Here is a 14839-nt window from a genome sequence, read left to right as displayed (position 1 = left end):
AGTGATCTTTTCTCTGTCATCAACTCTCTTGGATATGTTAAACTGAAAACATTATCAGCAAAGAATAAAAATTTAATTGATGGCCACTGTTAAAAAATGACTACTTGCTGCTACAATTCTGAATAAGGAATCACTTTATATCATTTAAATGCTGTATTATAAATTATTTTGAACTTTTTCTATTATTAAGCTATAAAAATTGAGGGTTTATTGTTTATTTTTGAGGGTAATTTTTATTTTTATTTTTTGTCCTTTTCTGATTGATTTATTTCACTCAGCATAATACCCTCCAGGTCCCTCCACATCAAAGCAAATGGTGGGTATTTGTCATTTCTAATGGCTGAGTAATAATTTTTAACATGCCACTTTATTTTTAGAAAATAATATCTTTGGATAGTAGTCTATAAGGTAAACACTGTAACATGAAAATGATTGTTTGCAGGTAACATATAAAACTAACAGATAACAATGAAGGCTGTCATCCCACAGAGAATATTTTTATGAGGTCATAGTGTAAATTTCTAAACTTCAGGTAGGATATGCCATATATAAAGCCCTCCAATGTACTGACTTTAGCACTCTAGAAACAGAAAGTGTAGGGGGGAAAAGCCATTTTCTTATTAGCATGTTCCAAACTGGTTATTTTCATGAAGTTGGTTCAGCCTGAGTTATTCACCTAGGACTTTAAGACTGAACAGAAAACCAAGTTTATCTCAGTGTCTCATAACTACCTAGTCCTTCGGTTTAAGAGAAACCATGTCTAAAGATGAAGGGTGGTAATGACTGGGTTGTTTAGAATCAATGAATAAACATTTAATGGGTACATCAATTTCCCTCTCACTCTACACACCTCTCAGAACAGAAGATTTTCTTTCTGTTTAAGTCATAAATTACCTTTCAGTTTTCTGGGAATTCACAGTTTTCCAGGAATATTTTTGTTACACTGGAAAATTTCAGTATGATGGAATTACACCTATATTCCCATTACAATCACTGGAGGAACATTCATTTTTTAAAAAATGCCAATGTCTAGCTAGAAGCTGGATGAATTGACATGTAATCTTTGAGAAAGGAGTTTGGGCATCTGTTGGAAATCAGTGCTCTACTGAGTAAGTCACCATAATTAAATTGTATTTTAATTAATTCCTTGATTTAGTTAAAACTATTACATTAACTATTCATGATTCGCAATACAAACTTAAACATAACCATCAAATTTCATAACAGAAGAGAGTCAGAAAAAAAAAGAAGAGAGTCGGGAAATAAAAACAACAAAGGTCACTTTCCTTTGGACCTTGTTGCTAGTCACTTTCACAACAACCAGTTGCTCCTCACCTTTCAGAGTCAGTGAGGATCATTGCAGTCATAAATGAGAATACATTCACATGCCCTGATAAATATTTACCACCGGGTTATTTACCAATTTACCATCCCCAATGAGGACACACGTGGTCTAAAAGAACAAACCTCTGGAATATTCAGAATTCATTAGAGGAGCAGGAACTTAAATCACAACAGAGTCCCAGAGGACATTTAATTGTTCATATTTGGAAATGAGAAATTTCAGCAGAAACATACCATAATTTCCATTTCACTGCATATGCTAACATACTACCACCATTCTCAATAGATACGTTGTCCTTTGTACAAGTCCTTAAAGGTATATTTGCCATGAGTGCCCTAGAGTTGCAAAATTTACAAAATACTGAATTATATATGACAAGAAAGACAAGCATATACAACAAAAGACATTTTACAATTTTTTTTCTTTTTTTTCCTTTTTAACATGGTATTTTATTTAATGAGGTATAATTTACACACTGTAAAATGTACAAATTCTAGTTACAGGTTGATAATTTTCTACATATGTAAACAGCCATGTAACTACTACCAAACCAAACTATAAAACATTCCCATCTCATCACAAGTCTTCTGTGCCCACACCAAGAGAAAACTACTTTTATTTCTGTCATCAAAATTTTCTTTTGCCACTTCTTAAGATTCATTTAAGTGGAACACAGCATATGTCTGGCTTTATTTCCTCAGATTTCTCAGAGTTATCCATGCTATCACATGAACCAATGATTTATTCTTTCAGAGTGCTTTGAGGTAGGTCATTATCTATCTATACAACAGTTTTCCACTCTTCCACTGAAGGACATTTGTGTCCTTTCCAGTTCAGGGCTACTATGAATAAAGACATTATGAATATTCTTCTACAAGTCATTTTGAAGACTGCATTTATTCTCTGGAGTATATTTCTTGGAGTGAGAGTACTGAACTGATCATAAAATAGGTCTTAGCATTATAAGAAATCACAAAACAATTTCCAGAATTGGATTTCATTTCTCAATAGCAATTCATGAGTATTTAAAATGCTCCATATTCTCACAAACATTTGGTCTTATAAGTCATTTTTAATTGGACACAACCTCTGTAAATTGGTTCGGCCATTGCAGAAAACAATATGGAATTCCTCAAAAAATTAAAAATAGAATTACCATGTGATCCAGAACTCCTACTTCTGATATATATCCAAAGGAACTGAATAAAGGATATTGAAAAGATATCTGCACTCTCATGCTTATCACAGCGTTAGTCACAATAGCCAAGATATGAAAATAGCCATTAGTGGTGAATGGGTAAAGAAGACGTGATATATAATGTGTAATATTATTCAGCCATGAGAAAGAAGGAAATTCTGATATTCATGGCACCATGGGTGGTCCTAGAGGACATTAAAGCAGAGTGAAATAAGAGAAAGATTAATACTATATGATATTTCATTTTTTCTTATTAGTCTTGTTACAAGCTTAACAATTTTGAGTTGTTTCAAAGAACCAACTTTTTCTTTAAACTTTTAGTTCACTATTTCATTGATTCATATACATGTGCATTCATGTTTATATGAATTCAAACTCATCTGCATAATTTAGTTATACCTCTCTTTTATTTTTCTACCCTTTAAAACTGAATATCTAAATGATTAATTTTATACATTTTTAAAAATATAAGTATTAATGCTATGCAGTTTCCTCTAAACATGCTTTAGGCTGCATTTCATGAAATTTAATATCTTGTGTTAATATTTTTGCATCCAAAATATTTTAAGATTTTCTTAGTAATATTTTCTGTAATCCGAGAGTGACTTACAAATGAACTATAAAAAAAAAAGAAATGTGCTGTTTATATCCAAGTATTGAGGAATTTTCTAAGTAAATTATTGTAATTCATTTCTTACTTAATTCAATTATGATTGGAGAACATGTTCCATATATTTTCAGCCCTCTGAAATGTTTTGAGATTTGTTTTACAACCCAGCAAAAATATATCTTGAAATTTCTTTTTTTTATTTTTTTAACTTAAATTCCAGTTAGTTAACATATAGTTAACTATATATTAGCTTCAGGAGAAGTTAGTGATTCATCACCTACATATAACCCCAGCACTTATCATATGTTCCCTCCTTAATATCAATCACCCATTTAGCTCATCCCCAGCACATCTCCCCTCCAGCAACCATCAGCTTGTTCTCTATAGTTAAAAGTATCTCTTATGCTTTGCCTCTCCTTTTTTTTCTTTACCCTATGTTCATCTGTTTTGTTTCTTAAATTCCACATATGAGTGAAAGCATATGATATTTATCTTTCCATGACTGACGTAAATCCTTTAGCATACTACACTCTCATTCCATCCATGTCATTGCAAATGGCAAGATTTCATTCTTTTTTATGGCTGAGTAACATTCCATTGCGTGTGTGTGTGTGTGTGTGTGTGTGTATCACATCTGTTTAACTCATCAATCAATGGACATTAAGCTCTTTCCATAATTTGATTATTGTTGATAATGCTGCTATAAACATTGGGGTGCACGTATTCCTTCAGATCAGTATTTTTGTATCCATTGGGTAAATACCTAGGAGTGCAATTTCCAAGTGCACATGAAAATAATGTGTATTCTCCAGGTGGTGAATGTGATAATCTACAATAACCAGTTATGTACACTTAGTTGATAGTCATTCAAATCCTCTGTACTTACTGACTGCTTTTTGTCTTTTTGCCACATTAATTATTAAATGATGGTGTTAAAACCTCTAACTATAACTGTGGATATTTTTTTAACTTCTCCTTTTTAAAAGATTATTTATTTATTTATTTATTTATTTTTATTGAGGTTCAATTTGCCAACATATAGTATAACACCCAGTGCTCATCCCATCAAGTGCCCTCCTCAGTACTTCTTTTAGTTTCTCCAACTTTTCTTTCATGAACTTTAAGTTCTACCACTGTGTTCATATATATATATATATATAGAATTACGTCTTCTTGATAATGTCATCCCTTTATCATTACAAATTTACCCTTTATCTCTGAAAATACACTTCATCATGAAGTCTTTTTTTTAAGTAAATATTATTATGGCCATATAACTTTCTTTTGCTTTATATTTGCTTGTAATTTCTTACTCTATGTATTTAAGTGTTATTCTTATAACCAGCATATCGTAAGTATGTGCTTTTTACCTAATACAGTAATCTCTGTCTCTGTCACTCTGTGTGTGTGTGTCCTTCTTTTTTTATTTGAGTGTTTAGTCCATTTACATATAATGATATTGTTGCAAATTTAGATTTAAGTCTACCATCTTGATGTTTCCTTTTATTTGTCCCCTGTTTTATATTCCCTATTCTCTTTCCTATCTTCCTTTGAATTAAACAAGCATTTTTACATAAATTTATTTTTTATTGGTGTTCAATTTGCCAACGTACAGAATAACACCCAGTGCTCATCCCGTCAAGTGCCCGCCTCAGTGCCCGCCACCCAGTCATCCCCACAGCCTGACCTCCTCCCCTTCCACCACCCCTAGTTCATTTCCCAGAGTTTGGAGTCTTCCATGTTCTGTCTCCCTTTCTGATATTTCCCACTTATTTTTTCTCCTTTCCCCTTTATTCCCTTTCACTATTTTTTATATTCCCCAAATGAATGAGACCATATAATGTTTGTCCTTCTCCGATTGACTTATTTCACTCAGCATAATACCTTCCAGTTCCATCCACGTCGAAGCAAATGGTGGGTATTTGTCGTTTCTAATAGCTGAGTAATATTCCATCGTACACATAAACCACATCTTCTTTATCCATTCATCTTTCAATGGACACCAAGGCTCCTTCCACAGTTTGGCTACTGTGGACATTGCTGCTAGAAACATCAGGGTGCAGGTGTCCCGGCCTTACATTGCATCTGAATCTTTGGGGTAAATCCCCAGCAGTGCAATTGCTTGGGTCATAGGGCAGGTTTATTTTTAACTCTTTGAGGAACCTCCACACGGTTTTCCAGAGTGGCTGCACCAGTTCACATTCCCACCAACAGTGCAAGGGGGTTCCCTTTTATCCGCATCCTCACCAACATTTGTGGTTTCCTGCCTTGCTAATGCTACCCATTCTCACTGGTGTGAGGTGGTATCTCGTTGTGGTTCTGATGTGTATTTTCATGTTGGCAAGTGATGCACAGAGCATTTTCTCATGTGCTTGATGGCCGTGTGTGTGTCTTCTTTGGTGAAATTTCTGTTCGTGTTCTCTGCCCATTTCATGATTGGATTGTTTGTTTCTTTGGTGTTGAGTTTAATAAGTTCTTTATAGATCTTGGAAACTAGCCCTTTATCTGATACGTCATTTGCAAATATCTTCTCCCATTCTGTAGGTTGTCTTTTAGTTTTGTTGACTGTATCCTTTGCTATGCAAAAGCTTCTTACTTGATGAAGTCCCAATAGTTCATTTTTGCTTTTGTTTCTTTTGCCTTCGTGGATGTATCTTGCCAGAAGTTACTGTGGCCGAGTTCAAAAAGGGTGTTACCTGTGTTCTCCTCTGGGATTTTGATGGAATCTTGTCTCACATTTAGATCTTTCATCCATTTTGAGTTTATCTTTGTGTATGGTGAAAGAGAGTGGTCTTGTTTCATTCTTCTGCATGTACAATATTCCCAGCACCATGAATTGAAGAGGCTGTCTTCCTCCCAGTGGATAGTCTTTCCTCCTTTATCGAATATTAGTTGACCATAAAGTTGAGAGTCCACTTCTGGATTCTCTATTCTGTTCCATTGATCTATGTGTCTGTTTTTGTGCCAGTACCACACTGTCTTGATGACCACAGCTTTGTAGTACAACCTGAAATCTGACATTGTGATGCCCCCACCTATGGTTTTCTTTTTTAAAATTCCCCTGGCTATTCAGGGTCTTTTCTGATTCCACACAAATCTTAAAATAATTTGTTCTAACTCTCTGAAGAAAGTCCATGGTATTTTGATAGGGATTGCATTTAACGTGTAAATTTCCCTGGTAACATTGACATTTTCACAATATTAATTCTTCCAATCCATGAGCATCGAATATTTTTCCATCTCTCTGTGTCTTCCTCAATTTCTTTCAGAATTGTTCTATAGTTTTTAGGGTATAGATCCTTTACCTCTTTGGTTAGGTTTATTCCTAGGTATCTTCATGCTTTTGGGTGCAATTGTAAATGGGATTGACTCCTTAATTTCTCTTTCTTCAGTCTCATTGTTAGTGTGTAGAAATGCCACTGACTTCTGGGCATTGATTTTGTATCCTGCCACACTGCCAAATTGCTGTATGAGTTCTAGTAATCTTGGGGTGTTGTGTTTTCGGTTTTCTATGTGGAGTATCATGTCGTCGATGAAGAGAGAGATTTTGACTTCTTCTTTGACAATTTGAAGGCCTTTAGTGTCTTTTTGTTGTCTGATTGCTGAGGCTAGGACTTCCAATACTATGTTGAATAGCAGTGGTGAGAGTGGACATCGCTGTCTTGTTCCTGATCTTAGGGGAAAGGCTCCCAGTGCTTCCCCATTGAGAATGATATTTGCTGTGGGCTTTTCGTACATGGCTTTTAAGATGTTGAGGAATGTTCCCTCTATCCCTACACTCTAAAGAGTTTTGATCAGGAATGGATGCTGTATTCTGTCAAATGCTTTCTCTGCATCTAATGAGAGGATCATATGGTTCTTGGTTTTTCTCTTGCTGATATGATGAATCACATTGATTGTTTTACGAGTGTTGAACCAGCCTTGCAACCCCAGGGATACATCCCACTTGGTCATGGTGAATAATTTTCTTAATGTACTGTTGGATCCTATTAGCTAGTATCTTGTTGAGAATTTTTGCATCCATGTTCATCAGGGACATTAGTCTGTAATTCTCCTTTTTGGTGGGGTCTTTGTCTGGTTTTGGAATTAAGGTGATGCTGGCCTCATAGAAAGAATTTGGAAGTACTCCATCTCTTTCTATCTTTCCAAACAGCTTTAGTAGAAAAGGTATCGTTTCTTCTTTCAACGTTTGATAGAATTCCCCAGGGAAGCCATCTGGGCCTGGACTATTGTGTCTTGGGAGGTTTTTGATGACTGCTTCAATTTCCTCCCTGGTTATTGGCCTGTTCAGGTTTTCTATTTCTTTCTCTTCCAGTTTTGGTAGTTTGTGGCTTTCCAGGAATGCGTCCATTTCTTCTAGATTGCCTAATTTATTGGCATATAGCTGTTCATAATATGTTTTTAAAATCGTTTGTATTTCCTTGGTGTTGGTAGTGATCTCTCCTTTCTCATTCATGATTTTATTAATTTGAGTCTTCTCTCGCTTCTTTTTAATAAGGCTGGCTAATGGTTTATCTATCTTATTAATTCTTTCAAAGAACCAACTCCTGGTTTTGTTGATCTGTTCCACAGTTCTTCTGGTCTCGATTTCTTTGAGTTCAGATTGAATCTTTATTAACTCTCTTCTGCTGGGTGTAGGATCTATTTTGCTGTTTTTTCTCTAGCTCCTTTAGGTGTAAGGTTAGCTTTTGTATTTGAGTTCTTTCCAGTTTTTGAATGGATGCTTGTATTGCGATGTATTTCCCCCTCAGGACTGCTTTTGCTGCATCCCAAAGATTTGGAACGGTTGTATCTTCATTCTCATTAGTTTCCATGAATCTTTTTAATTCTTTCTTAATTTCCTGGTTGACCCTTTCATCTTTTAGCAGGATGGTCCTTAACCTCCACGTGTTTGAAGTCCTTCCAAACTTCTTGTTGTGATTTAGTTCTAATTTCAAGGCATTATGGTCTGAGAATATGCAGGGGACGATCCCAATCTTTTGGTATCAGTTCAGACCCGATTTGTGACCCTGTATGTGGTCTATTTTGGAGAAAGTTCCATGTGCGCTTGAGAAGAATGTGTATTCAGTTGAGTTTGGATGTAAAGTTCTGTAGATATCTGTGAAATCCATCTGGTCTGGTGTATCATTTAAAGCTCTCGTTTCTTTTGAAATGTTGTGCTTAGAAGACCTATCGAGTGTAGAATGTGCTAGATTGAAGTCACCAAGTATAAGTGTGTTATTATCTAAGTACGTCTTAACTTTGGTTATTAAATGATTAATATATTTGGCAGCTCCCACATTCGGGGCATATATATTGAGGATTGTTAAGTCCTCTTGTTGGATAGATCCTTTAAGTATGAGATAGTGTCCCTCTTCATCTCTCACTACAATCTTCGGGGTAATTTTTAGTTTATCTGATATAAGGATGGCTACCCCTGCTTTCTTTTGAGGACCATTTGAATGGTAAATGGTTCTCCAACCTTTTATTTTCAGGTGGTAGATGTCCTTATGTCTAAAATGAATCTGGGGATCCCTGGGTGGCGCAGCGGTTTGGCGCCTGCCTTTGGCCCAGGGCGCAATCCTGGAGACCCGGGATCGAATCCCACGTCAGGGTCCCGGTGCATGGAGCCTGCTTCTCCTTCTGCCTATGTCTCTGCCTCTCTCTCTCTCTCTCTCTGTGACTATCATAAATAAATAAAAATTTAAAAAAATAAAATGAATCTGTTGTAGACAGCAAATAGATGGGTCCTGGTTTTTTATCCAGTCTGACACCCTGCGCCTTTTGATGGGGTCATTAAGCCCGCTCACGTTCAGAGTTACTATTAAAAGATATGAGTTTAGTGTCATGATGATATCTATCCAGTCCCTGTTTTTGTGGACTTCTTCTTTTTTTTTTTTTTTTTTTTTATTGGTGTTCAATTTACTAACATACAGAATAACACCCAGTGCCCGTCACCCATTCACTCCCACCCCCCGCCCTCCTCCCCTTCTACCACCCCTAGTTCGTTTCCCAGAGTAAGCAGTCTTTACGTTCTGTCTCCCTTTCTGATATTTCCCACACATTTCTTCTCCCTTCCCTTATTTTCCCTTTCACTATTATTTATATTCCCCAAATGAATGAGAACATATAATGTTTGTCCTTCTCCGACTGACTTACTTCACTCAGCATAATACCCTCCAGTTCCATCCACGTTGAAGCAAATGGTGGGTATTTGTCATTTCTAATAGCTGAGTAATATTCCATTGTATACATAGACCACATCTTCTTTATCCATTCATCTTTCGTTGGACACCGAGGCTCCTTCCACAGTTTGGCTATCGTGGCCATTGCTGCTAGAAACATCGGGGTGCAGGTGTCCCGGCGTTTCATTGCATTTGTATCTTTGGGGTAAATCCCCAACAGTGCAATTGCTGGGTCGTAGGGCAGGTATATTTTTAACTGTTTGAGGAACCTCCACACAGTTTTCCAGAGTGGCTGCACCAGTTCACATTCCCACCAACAGTGTAAGAGGGTTCCCTTTTCTCCGCATCCTCTCCAACATTTGTTGTTTCCTGCCTTGTTAATTTTCCCCATTCTCACTGGTGTGAGGTGGTATCTCATTGTAGTTTTCATTTGTATTTCCCTGATGGCAAGTGATGCAGAGCATTTTCTCATATGCATGTTGGCCATGTCTATGTCTTCCTCTGTGAGATTTCTGTTCATGTCTTTTGCCCATTTCATGATTGGATTGTTTGTTTCTTTGGTGTTGAGTTTAATAAGTTCTTTATAGATCTTGGAAACTAGCCCTTTATCTGATATGTCATTTGCAAATATCTTCTCCCATTCTGTAGGTTGTCTTTGAGTTTTGTTGACTGTATCCTTTGCTGTGCAAAAGCTTCTTATCTTGATGAAGTCCCAATAGTTCATTTTTGCTTTTGTTTCTTTTGCCTTCGTGGATGTATCTTGCAAGAAGTTACTATGGCCGAGTTCAAAAAGGGTGTTGCCTGTGTTCTTCTCTAGGATTTTGATGGAATCTTGTCTCACATTTAGATCTTTCATCCATTTTGAGTTTATCTTTGTGTATGGTGAAAGAGAGTGGTCTAGTTTCATTCTTCTGCATGTGGATGTCCAATTTTCCCAGCACCATTTATTGAAGAGACTGTCTTTTTTCCAGTGGATAGTCTTTCCTGCTTTGTTGAATATTAGTTGCCCATAAAGTTCAGGGTCCACTTCTGGATTCTCTATTCTGTTCCACTGATCTATGTGTCTGTTTTTGTGCCAGTACCACACTGTCTTGATGACCACAGCTTTGTAGTACAACCTGAAATCTGGCATTGTGATGCCCCCAGATAGGGTTTTCTTTTTTAAAATTCCCCTGGCTATTCGGGGTCTTTTCTGATTCCACACAAATCTTAAAATAATTTGTTCTAACTCTCTGAAGAAAGTCCATGGTATTTTGATAGGGATTGCATTAAACGTGTATATTGCCCTGGGTAACATTGACATTTTCACAATATTAATTCTGCCAATCCATGAGCATGGAATATTTTTCCATCTCTTTGTGTCTTCCTCAATTTCTTTCAGAAGTGTTCTATAGTTTTTAAGGTATAGATCCTTTACATCTTTGGTGAGGTTTATTCCTAGGTATCTTATGCTTTTGGGTGCAATTGTAAATGGGATTGACTCCTTAATTTCTCTTTCTTCAGTCTCATTGTTAGTGTATAGAAATGTGTGGACTTCTTCTTAAAGGGGAATTTTAAGAGTTCCCCTTAAAATTTCTTGCAGAGCTGGTTTGGAGGTCACATATTCTTTCAGTTCCTGCCTGTCTTGGAAGCTCTTTATCTCTCCTTCCATTCTGAATGGGAGCCTTGCTGGATAAAGTATTCTTGGTTGCATGTTCTTCTCATTTAGGACCCTGAATATATCCTGCCAGCACTTTCTGGCCTGCCAGGTCTCTGTGGAGAGGTCTTCTGTTACCCTAATACTCCTCCCCAGAAAAGTCAGGGATTTCTTGTCTCTTGCTGCTTTAAGGATCTTCTCTTTATCTTTGGAATTTGCAAGCTTCACTATTAAATGTCGAGGTGTTGAATGGTTTTTATTGATTTTAGGGGGGGGGGGATCTCTCTATTTCCTGGATCTGAATGCCTGTTTCCATTCCCAGATTAAGAAAGTTTTCAAATATGATTTGTTTAAATACATATTGTGGCCCTCTGTCCCTTTCGGCACCCTGGGAACCATAATTAAATGTAGGTTTTTCTTCCTCAGGCTGTTACTTATTTCCCTTTATCTATCCTCATGATCTTTTGTTTGTCTCTTTTTTTCCTCAGTTTCCCATTTTGCCATCAACTTGTCTTCTATGTCACTCACTCTTCTTCCACCTTGTTAACCCTCGTCATTAGGACTTCTAGTTTGTATTGCATCTCATTCAATTGATTTTTAATTTCTGCCTGATTAGATCTAAATTCTGCAGTCATGAAGTCTCTTGAGTCCTTTATGCTTTTTTCTAGAGCCACCAGTAGCTTTATAATAGTGTTTCTGAATTGGCTTTCTGACATTGAATTGTAATCCAAATTTTGTAACTCTGTGGGAGTGAGGACTGTTTCTGATTCTTTCTTTTGAGGTGATGTTTTCCTTCTAGTCATTTTGCTCAGCAGAGTGGCAAAACAACTTATATTGGGAAAAGGGGAAAAAGAGAGAAAAGAAAGAAGAAAAGGAAAAGAAAAAAAGAAAGAAGGAAGAAAAAAAGAAAAAAACAGAAGAAAAAAAGAAAAAAACAGAAGAAAAAGAAAAAAGGGGAAAAAAGGGCGGGGGAAGCAAACAGAAATCAAAAAGCAAAAAAAAAAAAAAAAAAAAAAAGACAAGGGGGAGTATCCTCTAATTCTGTATACTGTAAGTCCCTTGAATTCCCCTGGAACTTTCCAGTGCTGCTTGGTCAATAATTTCTTTTTCCCTGTCTTCCTACCTTGATAGAAGCTGAACTCTTCTCACTGTAACATTCCAGCTGTTCCTCTTTAAATCTCAGCCTGAATTCATAGATTTTCAGGATGATTTGAAGGTTATTTAGGTAATTTGGTGGGGACAGGTGACTTGGGGACCCTACTCTTCCACCATCTTGCCCCTCCCCCCATCACATCAAATCTGTTGTTCCACAAATAACGATACTTGTTTATAGATTTATTTGGAAAGACTCTACAGTCACAATTAGACTCCTTTCTACTTCTGGTTGGATTCCTCCAAGTTCCTTTATATTTCTTGTTGTAGGGAAACCATCTTAACTACTCAATTCCTTGTTCCAAAACTTATAATGCTTCCTTTCCTATGGTACTCATCATCAGGTCTTTAGTACTGAAATCATCCTGGCAAACCAGTAATACCAATGGAAACTTTCCATTTCAATTAGAGACATTTATATGTCTTTATTATAGTCAGAACAAGAAATATAAAGATTTACATTCTATTTATAAAAAACTATGCACCATTGAAAATAATGCATTAAGTCATTTCAAGTAGTATTATTAATATCATGACAGTTATGTATATATATGTGTCCTTCAAAAATAAATATAGTGACCTCATTACATCTATCCTTGAACCAATTTGATACTCTTAATTCTTGTGAATTTCATTTTTCATCCTCATGCACTTACCAAAAATAGATACTTGAAATACCAGCTTTCCAACTTTGAGATTCCACATGCATCAAACAGAATCATGTATATGAGGCTGTTCATTAAAATTTGCTGAATTCTAGTGATCTAAAACTAGTGAAAAGATCCAGGAAGATAATTTCATCTCAGTATAAAGAAGAATGTTAGAGTTTTCAAAAAGTGGGGAATATTGGATTATAAGATAAATTTGCCCCTATTCTAAGAATAAACAAGCAGAACCTCTAACAACGTATTTGCTAGCCTATATAGGAGATTCCAGAAATAGGGGGGACATTGTATTAGATGTAGAAGTAGCATTCTCCTCTGACAGTCAGTGGTTCTATTTCTTCAGTCTAACCCTGGACAGAGTATCCCTTACAGCCCAGTGGACCTGCTTGTTCTGCAGAGTAGAGATGACAGGGTTGAGCAGTGTGGTTACCACCATGTTCACAAGGGTAGCCTCTCTGTTGGAGTCTAGCCCTTTAGTTTGCTTTGGTTTCATATATATAAAGACACAGCTGCCATACATCAGAGAGAGGACTATGAGGTGAGAGGAGCAGGTGGAGAAAGCTTTCTTTTTCTCCTTGGCTGATAGGAGTTGCACAATTGTGATTACTATGTTGCTGTAGGTAATGATGGTTATGATAAGGGATGTCAAAAGGATAAACAAATCAAGGACAAAGGCCAACATCTCAGTAAATCTGGTATCAGAACAGGAGAGATAAACCAGGGGCCCAAAATTACAGAAGTGAGATATGATATGGGAACCAAAGAAGGATGAATGGGAAAGCATTACAACTGGAACCACCATAAGGATGAATCCCAAAGCTAAACAGGCAATGACCAGAAGGAAACACATCCTTGGGTTCATGATGGTTGGGTAATACAGAGGTTTGCAAATGGCCAAGTACCGATCTAGGGATAATATAGCCATAAGGAAGAAAACAGTTATTCCCAGGAAAAGAAAGATAAAGTCTTGTGTGAGGCAGGCAGCAAAGTAAATTGATTGCCTCCCTACCAGAAAGATAGCCAGCAATTTTGGAATAACAGTGGTTATAAAACAGCATTCAGAAAAGGAGAAACTGCTAAGGAAGAAGTACATGGGTGTCTGGAGGTGATGGTCAGCCCAGGTAATGGTGATTATGAGTATGTTTCCCATGATGGAGGCCAGGTATGCCAACAGATGCACCAGGAAGAGAATCTTTCCAGGGTGCTGGACACCAGGAAAACCCTCCAAGGTGAATTCCTGAACTTCTGTGTGGTTTCTTGCATCCTCCATCACCGACTTTTCCATTTCTCCAACTCTCTGAGCTATTGTGTAGGGTATCATAACTGAAGAATGAAGAACTTTATTTTATTAAATGTATAAAACAGTGTAGACAAATGGAAGAAGGGGAGTAGGAGGTACAGCCTTCCAGTTATGGAATGAATAAGTCACAGAGATGAAAAGTATAGCATAGGGAATATAATTGATGGTATTGTAATAGTATTGTATGGTGCAGATGTTAGCTAAACTTGTGGTGAACATAGCATAACATATAGAGTTGTTGAATTGCTATATTGTATACCTGAAACTAATGGAACACTGTGTGTCAACTATACTTTAATTTAAAAATTTTAAGAATGGAAATAAATCAATAAAAAAATAATGTAGGAATGGTGATTGGATTTTTCTACTACTTTAAACTTTATATTTTATGTCTAAGTTTTGCACTTTATTAAGTAAAAATATATTTTTATCTATGAATATGTTTATGTTAAGTGGTAAAAAAGAACTGTGCATGTGGTTATAAGTCTTCATAAAGAATAATGTAACTTTAACAGTTTAGTTATTCTTCTATAGTTTATTCACAAGCAGAAAAAAATCCTTCTTTAAGTTATATATCTGATTATTGATAAGGTACCTTTCATATCATGCATCCACAATGTAAATACTATAAAAGTAAAATTGTATCCTTAGTTAAAATACTTATAATCATGAGTAGGTCATCCCAACAAAAATATATATATACCTTGATGATATCCTTAGGATTTTTCATCCATATTTGAAGTCATAACATCATCTGTAGGGAAACTCC

The 14839-nt window shown here is 36.3% G+C and overlaps 1 protein-coding gene across 1 annotated transcript; it reads right to left on the bottom strand.

The window, feature by feature from the left end:
• Window positions 1-13101: 13101 nt before the first annotated feature.
• LOC125753952 (olfactory receptor 6C2-like) lies at window positions 13102-14040 on the bottom strand. Its single transcript, XM_049103641.1, has one exon. It carries the CDS (start codon window positions 14038-14040, stop codon window positions 13102-13104), a length of 939 nt encoding a protein of 312 aa, XP_048959598.1.
• Between the last annotated feature and the right edge of the window lie 799 nt (window positions 14041-14839).

The sequence above is a fragment of the Canis lupus genome, chromosome 28 (genome assembly GCF_003254725.2).
Source record: "Canis lupus dingo isolate Sandy chromosome 28, ASM325472v2, whole genome shotgun sequence".
Lineage (NCBI taxonomy): Eukaryota > Metazoa > Chordata > Mammalia > Carnivora > Canidae > Canis > Canis lupus.
The sequence above is the reverse complement of the archived record's forward strand: the minus strand, read 5'-3'. Positions and strand labels throughout refer to the sequence as shown.

Coding starts and splice junctions, on each gene's coding strand:
- LOC125753952 (XM_049103641.1), bottom strand. CDS start 14,040: ATGGAGGATGCAAGAAACCACACAGAAGTTCAGGAATTCACCTTGGAG.